The 8305-nt window shown below is 39.1% G+C and overlaps 2 protein-coding genes across 2 annotated transcripts; both read right to left on the bottom strand.

Annotated features, from left to right (window-relative positions):
- Positions 1-4235: 4235 nt before the first annotated feature.
- Positions 4236-6383, bottom strand: LOC146697442 (transmembrane protein 17A). The gene is made up of 4 exons (XM_085474205.1): positions 5964-6383; positions 5588-5694; positions 5114-5227; positions 4236-4868 (listed from the first exon to the last, which is right to left on the bottom strand). The coding sequence occupies exons 1-4, from the start codon at positions 6088-6090 to the stop codon at positions 4548-4550; spliced, it is 669 nt and encodes a 222-aa protein (XP_085330331.1). The 5' UTR covers positions 6091-6383; the 3' UTR covers positions 4236-4547.
- Positions 6384-6481: 98 nt separating this feature from the next.
- On the bottom strand, positions 6482-8305 carry selenoe (selenoprotein e). The gene is made up of 4 exons (XM_085474206.1): positions 8159-8305; positions 7856-7932; positions 7513-7591; positions 6482-6813 (listed from the first exon to the last, which is right to left on the bottom strand). The coding sequence occupies exons 1-4, from the start codon at positions 8264-8266 to the stop codon at positions 6670-6672; spliced, it is 408 nt and encodes a 135-aa protein (XP_085330332.1). The 5' UTR covers positions 8267-8305; the 3' UTR covers positions 6482-6669.

The raw sequence follows: 8305 nt of genomic DNA, 5'->3' as shown, positions 1-8305 counted from the left end.
TCTGTACTGTATGCTGAGTATCCGTTTAAACCACAGGGAGAAGTGAATTGCCCTGCCATTCCACTCGCCCAGGTAATCAGACCCCAAATTGAAAATATCCAGCTGCCAATTTCAGTCCAGTTTCAATATTCCCTGCCTGCCAGTGTGATGTCGCGTTTCCTGCAGGCTGTAAAGGTGGAGACAATATAAGTGGCTTATGAATGAAATTTGAATTTCATGGCCCAATATCATTTAGAGTCAGTAATTGAGCAATATGTGTCCTCTATAAAATGTCTTCTGCTTATTCTGATTTGACTGGTGAAGCAGCTGGGTCATCACAATGGCATCAAATAACAGAACCATACATGTGTCTCCATCAACTACCGTATTGCCCCTTCTTTGCAGACACTAAGGTCTAACCAACTGTATCTAGGAAAATGAATAAAAAAAAAACAAGATTGAAAAATATCCCAGAGGATTTACCACTGAGCCCCTGTTAGACGTTGTATATTTTTGAAAGAAATTCCCCTCAATTTTTAATGGAAACAGGTTATAGAGGTATAGCGGTGTGCTCTAGAGGAGGGTCGGCTGCTAATGTGCTATTTATTTAACAAGTCTTTAAAAAAAAGGGGGAAACAAAATACAAGAAGGCTTCAGACAGTTAAACATTTTAATATTTTAAACAAGAACGTGAAAAAAAAGTGAGTAAAATTGAAAAAACAGTTTAAGTACTTTAAGTGTGTCGCAGTCTTCATAAGCCACACCTGCAAGTCCTTGTCCTCAGCTGTTTCTGAGGAAAATTTCTCCTGAAACTTGAAGTGTTTTGAAAGTTCTTTAAAGGTTTGTTTTTCTCAGGCTATGAGACAGCTCCTTTTTTTTTTTTTATATATGCTGGATTTGCTTTTTAAGTTGAAAATTTTATTGTGTGGCATTTCTGTGTGTGTAATACCTGAACCTAATTCAGTGCTGAATAGCGGTCCCAAACTTCTTTTTTTTTTTTTGCTTTGGCTTTTGTCTAATTCAGAAAGCAACACCAGCAGGGCTGAAGAGTTTTGATTGCCCTTTCAATACAAACCCAAGCAGACATTACCTAAACAACAGTATATCGAGCATTTTTACTAAAGTATTTTCAGCCAAAGAAGCATTTATTGTTTCATCACAACAAAAAATGTTTATAGAAAATAATTAGCATAAAAAAAGAAACAAAAAAAAAAAAAACCCTAACGATTTAGTAACTGGTACTAACAACTTCTCACCATAATTTATATTGAAGCTGGACTATAATAGTCTGTGAGGGTAAGGCTCATTGTATAAGCACCTGGAATTGAGAGGGCAGGAACACTTCCAGGCATCTTGGCAGCACTGGCAAGCTCTCCACCATGAAGGATTACTGAAATAAGGCATAAGGATGTCCCTGTGATGTCTTGGATATTGCCTCCCGCTGGTGCTTAGCACAGCCTCGTCAGTCACATTTGTGATTACCTCTGAGCTGTACCCAATCATAATTAAGGTGATGACATTCTCACTAATGCACGGCTGACGATGAGCTATGCTGCTGAATTTTGGACACGACGGGAAGAAGAAAACTTTTGCAGAAGAGCATAAAAAGCATGAGGCAAGCAATTTGTTTAGTGAGACGAAAAAGAAAATGCAACAAGACTATTAAAGGCTATTGTTCGGTGCGTGCTAAAGAAAGGCGATTTGATGAGGGAAAAGGTGCAAGGAGCTGCTTCAGATGTGACCACTGTGTCTCCAGGGGGGTGATTTCTATTTCATTTCTTCCCCACCAGCTGAATAATCTCACTCTGCAGCACCTAATAGGAGTTCATAATTAAAACCAGATATATAGAGAAGTAGGATGAACATGAAGTACTCTCTGGAGAATGGAAAGTCTGAACATGATGCTAAAATAAAGATGAAAACAAGACTGTTGTACTACTATCTTTTAGTAGCCACAGTGAATGTTTAGTGGCAAAAATACATACATTGAAAAAAAAAAGCTCTTATTAATAGTTTCAGTCCACCTTTTCTCTTTTTGTCCCTCTTTGACTTTACTGAGGAGAATAAAGACAATAAACATGATTTATCACTGTGCACATGAATTGACTTGTTCTATAAAGCTATGACGTAATACAGTAGTTCTTCTTTAAAATCTGACTCAAAACAGCATAGAGCCCACAATCAGCTCCTACTCTCTACAATTGTCTAGTTAATGTGGGAGGAATTCAAAGTAATGACAAATTACTCAAACTCTTTTTTTCCTAGTGCTGAAGGAAACAAATTTCAGCATGATCTGCACTGTAACCATTCAGCCAAACACAACGAATTCATGTACGATTATTTTTATGACAGTGACTTTTAGTGTTAAAAATGTCAAAGCATGAAACATGGTCTGAGGTGTGAATGCTGGAACACATAATCACAGCAGCTGCAGCACTAGTTCAAACAGTTGGGACCGAACACTACCCAATGTATAAAAACTGAGAAAAACTAATGGGTACCAAGGTGCAGCTGGGCAGGCAGGCAGGTGAACCTAATCAGGTGATGAAGTGAGAGACTAATGATACAACCCGGCATAAGTGGAGATGTCCATGCACGTTCCTATCAAAAACCTATGCTCTAACTTTCAGTTACACACACTCATCACCCCTCAAGTCACTAGTTAGACTTAAAAAAGGAAGATGCCGGAGGGTTGACATGGTAATTATTTCTTCTGTAGTCTTTAAAAGAATCCCCACTTAAACACTGTGTGTAAATATATTGTGCAGGTAGATGCTTACAAAGATGCAGGGACACATTTTTGCATGTTTAAATATGGCCATAAATCACTTTTGTGGTGCATATTTATGCTGTTGCAGATGACAGCAGCTTTAAATTATTTCCTTTTTATGGGTTTAGATTCTGCTGCTAATAATAAAATCATGACTAAACTACTTTTTTCTGTTTTTATCAGTGGTTTACTTTATTTTGCTGTTGTGGTGGAAACACCACACCAAGCTGTTTCGTTATCAGTACTAATGGCTGTTTCCTTAAACTCTCTAAAGTTACATAAATACATAAATACATAAATACAACTTATGGCTTTACAGTTTATGTTCAACTAACTCTTGAATTCTTAGGGAGGGGAGGGGGGAGGGGTTCAAATCCTTTTTTAAAAGATGCAGTAATATGCAAGCTTATGTTTAGGGTATCGTTTACGCATCTGCTTCTGCATACAGTGCATAATTTCCACCCTCTAAAGGTTTTTCTATTTCCTCCTCTCCATGAACCATGCAGCAACCACTGCAGCTTGTTGTTTCCTGAATGTAAAGTAGAGCGGAATAAGCATGTTGTATCACAGAAACTGTGTCTCTCAAGTAACCGGGTTCTTATCTGTTTAATGCACCACTCCCTAAATAATTTCTCACCAGGAAAGAAATATTAAATCACACAACAATGTTATTTTAAAAACCAGTCAGGCATATACAATGACAATTAGAAGTAAGAGGTTACAATTAAAATGATGTTATTGATTTTCATGTATACTTGACTTGGAGTTAAAAACGATTAAAAAAATACCTCATTTCCGAATGTAGACAGGGCTAACCTTTAATTCTCTGCCAGAGGGTTTCCTGATCAGGACATGTGGTGCATAATAATCTATACTCATTGGACTTTGCAACACTGTCAGATGATCCCCCATCCCTCTTTTGGTCACTGACTGCCACTGTGTGGTCATAAATATTTAACACAGTTCTGCTACAATTCAGTTTACACTCTTTTACTGTACAAGGTTTAAAAAATTTGATTCCTGCAACCCACTTATCAGATTGTAATACGGCATCCTGTAGCCATGACTGAGATAAATTAGAAATCTTTTTTTATTGAAGTATCACAGTCCTCCCAGAAATAGGCTGAAATATACCTGGGGAGAGACTCAACTTTTCTTGTGGGCAAGAAGGTAATCTGCCTCGGCAAAATAATTCCGTTCCACCAACACTACAGGCTCCATCATCATTAAGAAAGGAAAGGAAAAAAAGGAAACACTATAATACTGATGAAAGCAGCCACAAGCACTGTACTGCCTTGTATTTCTGATCTAATTTTATTGTTTGATAGTGTGTTTTACCTTACTCCCCTGTAAATGTGTCACTCCATGACAGTTTGGCTGACGTGGCATCAAGTTTTGACATTGAGGCTTGGGCTAAAATGTTGTTTTTCATCTTTTAAAAACATCAGTAAATGTCAGAATGTGGCATCAGAGTTAGTATGTGATTTTTATTTTATTTTTCAAAGGTCTGTCATTTTATACACCATCAAAAGCCATACAGAAAGATCTAGAGCACCCAAATTTCAGCACAACAGTGGCCTAAAAAGTTCTGAATTCTATGCAGTCATAATAAACGCAGACCCGCAGAGCAGAGTTTTACAAAATAGGTGGTTTCTAAATGCTTTCTTTTAAATAATAAATGAATGCTCACACTCATGCTTTGGCAGCTGTTGAAGATTTTCTGGAAAGTTTCAAATATGTGGTTCCTACAACACTAGATTTGATACCTATGTTATTAGGAAAGGATGGATGTTTGCTTTTAATTGTAGATATCCTGGGTGGCTGACACTGGCAGCACACTGCGGTGATAAGAAAGCCCATATACTGGGCTCATCCCTGTGTGGTGGAAGCTGTCCACCTTGCCAAGCTGCCGCAGATGGAAGAGCAGGGTGAGCTTTCGGGTCATGGTTCTAAGTGCCAAGAAGGAGGCCAGGATCTGGGCGAGCAGGAAGAGGAGATAGAGGGAGTGGACAGCTCTCTCCAGAGGCAGGATGATAATTCCTTCATCGGTCAGGAAGAACAGCAGCACTGGCAGCTGGAACATGAAAGACAGGAGCCAGAAGGCTGCCAGCTCTGGCACCTGATGACAGGGAGGAAAAGAGAGAAAATTTGGGTTGGCGTGCACAAACGATGAAAAGATGCAGCAGTCATCCATCAAGTGCTCTGGTTGAATCCACATGAAAGCAAAGACACACATTCACTAAAACTCAGTAGGCACTTGTAGCCACAAGCAGGTAGAAAACTCCGCAGTTTCCTCCTCTGTGTTTTTTCAGGGTTCATAAAAGAGCTTCATGTAGTTCAGTGCAAGATATAAATTTGAAATACCTTTTCTTTGAGGTTGCCAGTGTAGCCCAGATAAAGTCGAACCACTTCGATGACCGTTAGTAGGATCATCCCAGTAATGAGCAGAGCTTGATAGTACCCAGGAAGATAGTAGAACTGGCAAAAGTGAAGGGCTGTAATTAATGAGCATGATCAAGGAGTGTGTGTGTGTGTGTGTGTGTGTGTGTGTGTACACACAGGCATGTTAGATTTTTATGTAAACTTTTTTTTCAAAATATTGATGAAACAAGTTTTATTTTTCAAAAAGACAGTGGATGTTGAGTTCACTGCTTGTGCCTCTTCTGAGTTTATGTGAGGAGGCTTAGTGTTCATTTTGAAGACACCACTAGATGGAGCCAAAGTCAAACGTTTTCGAATTGATACACTGGGCTTAGTAAATAGATTCGGTTCATCAAAACCTGAACTGTTGACTTCAAGAGGAATACTTCTATTCTCTTGTGTGTGTTTGGCACTAACCTTTACTTCCAGCATGAACACAGCTGAAAACCACCAACAAGGAAAATAAAACATATTGAAATACAGGAGCATTTGAAGGGGGAGGTGAGAAACCAGCTCGTTGACCACTGCAAGACAAATAACAGTGCACAAAACATTAAGTTGAAAAACTGAAGTGAAATTTGACCAAACGAAGAAAAACCTTTAATAGCTGACGTTACAACAGATCTAAAAAGAAGCAATCTGCGCACTGTGATTTACTTGAGAATTAAGTCATAAGATGTCTTGTCCAATCTCTGATCTCTGCCTTTACATTCTCCAGTACGAGATAGCATTGTGCTGTACAGTAAACATATTAAACTAAAGTTCCAAACAGTCTTTGGAAGCACAAACTAACCAGATGCATCCTCTTGCTCCCTGGTGAAGTCACTGTCTGCTGTCCTGTTGTTTGTGAACACAGAACCTCCCATAGACACCAGACCCAGCGGCAGGTTTTCGGGAACAGGCGAGTAAAACACAGGCATTGTTGACAGAGGTGGTGATCATGACAGAGCCAAGGAGTCAGGAGGTTTACAGTTCCAAAAATATGTTTTCAGTATCTGTTGCTCATTTTTGTCTTAAGTTAATCAATCGCACAATACCAGGCTAGAAGAGATACAAGTGGACACATAAAGGCACATGCTGGCAGACGCTACTGCTAATCTGATTATTGTGAAGGAGGCGGGCTGAAGATTAGCCTGAAACAGTTGCATGCTTACTTGAAGTTAGTGTCCATCTATGATGATAATTTGATTTTCTAATTAGGGAATTCAGCAGATACTTAAACTTTATAGAGATAAAGTTGCACGTACTCTTTGCAGTATGTTTGAAAATTCTACATTCTTTGTACACATATTTAAAGCGAAGGTTCACTCTGGCAGGTTTTGGTGTATTTTATAGTCTTTTTATTTAAATTCTGCAGATAAACACAATGACATAAGACTCTGCTCAATGCACCCGGCCAGCGAGTCATCAGAGTGGTGCCTGGCTTATTTTGGCCTTTGGGCCTCACTCGTCATTATTGTGACCATGGTGCAGAGACAGAGTTTGGCCACAAGGTGTCATCACAGCTCGTCTCTGGGGGCGCGCAGGGGAAAATGCTGAAACTCCTCTGGCACCTCTTCCCCTTTCTTGGACCTCTTGTAGAAGCCAAGTGAGTCTAACAAGCTGCTGATCTCGTCTGCCTTCATTTTCTTCACAGAAACAGTCTGATCCACAGACACATACACATACACAGGAGGGCAGACATGTTTGGTTCACAACGTGGTTAAAGGCAGTAATGCTTGTATATTAGCTGTATATGTAGATATAACATGATTTACTAAACCCCTGTTTTTACTTGGAAGTGTTTAGCCACTACAGATTTAGAGGATCCAGCTATTTTTTTGTTTCTCCTTACCTAAAGTCAAATTATAATCTCCCAGAGAAGCCACATTAGAAAAACTTTAGCCTCTAAACGAAGCTTTAGATGGAAAATTTAAAAGGCTTTACTCAAGAAAGCAGTAATACCTGGCTTTTTTTCGATGTAGGCCAGCATTAAGAAAATTCATTTTTATTGGTTTTAATGGAGAGGCTAATTGGGCAATAACTGCAACAGGGGTTTTCTACCCTGGAAAAATAAATGACATGTGAGAAGTGCTTTCAAGGCACACAATTTTCAAAGTCACATCAACTCTCCTGTCTCGGTACAAAAAATATTGCTCCATTCTCAGAATCCCCAAGTTCATATACTGTATGTATTTTCTTTAAACTCTCATTCAAGTACATCCTCTTTCTTGGTATCTGACAGATGATCTGATATCACATGAAGTAATATCGAAACTTTCCCACATGAATCCTGTTTGACATCTCTTGATAAGCTCCATCACAAGGCAGCGGAATAAAAGGTCCCTGTACTCACTTCTCACCTTAACAATCTCATCCTTTTCATTGTAGAATATCAGACGGGGTTTCTTCTCTTCCGATGAATCATATTCCAAGTTGTGGCTACACAGGAAAAAGCAGATCAAGGAAAACAGGTAGGGGGGGTTGTGAAGAACAAGGCATATCCATCTGTTTCGCTATTTTTAGGCTCACTTAACATGATTTTTTTTACTTGGAATGCTCACAGAGCTGGCACTGAACTTGGCAGCTTGCTAGGAATACTGTTTTGTTTACAAAAGAGGTCATGAGAAAATCAGTAGTGATTTTTGTGGAAAGCTCACAGCTTAGCAAAGAATCCTGAGGAACATGAAAACAATACAAGGATACTATAAAGCCATTCGCTCCATGAGAAAATGATAGAGCTCAGGCATTTTCTTTATGCTTCATCCGACCACACTGGGAGCCTGCAGGGATGACAAGAGACATTTGTTAAAACAGCATGACAAAGAGGAGTGTACATATCTCATTCTTTATGTGATCAAAGGTGACAAAAAAGGTGTCACATTACAGCAGAAAATAAACTGCAGCACAAGACCTATCCATCACCATGCACACTATTTCCTCACTTGTTTTTTGAATATTATGTGTAGATTTCATTTTTCACTTCACAGGAGTTTGCTCTATACTTACCAGCAGTTTAGCTCTGGCTATAATGAGCTTTTCTTCACCTACTGTGTCATTGTTAGCTTCGGATAGCCTAAGAGCGAGGGTAAGAGTAAGCACCAAGAAGGTCCACATTTTTACTAGATGGCAAAATCTTTAGCTCCTTTTTCTGAG

Source organism: Copadichromis virginalis, linkage group LG12, assembly GCF_057382275.1.
Source record: "Copadichromis virginalis isolate Kocher_CV1m ecotype Utaka linkage group LG12, C_Virginalis_male_GT1.1, whole genome shotgun sequence".
Taxonomy (NCBI): Eukaryota; Metazoa; Chordata; class Actinopteri; order Cichliformes; family Cichlidae; genus Copadichromis; species Copadichromis virginalis.
The sequence above is the reverse complement of the archived record's forward strand: the minus strand, read 5'-3'. Positions and strand labels throughout refer to the sequence as shown.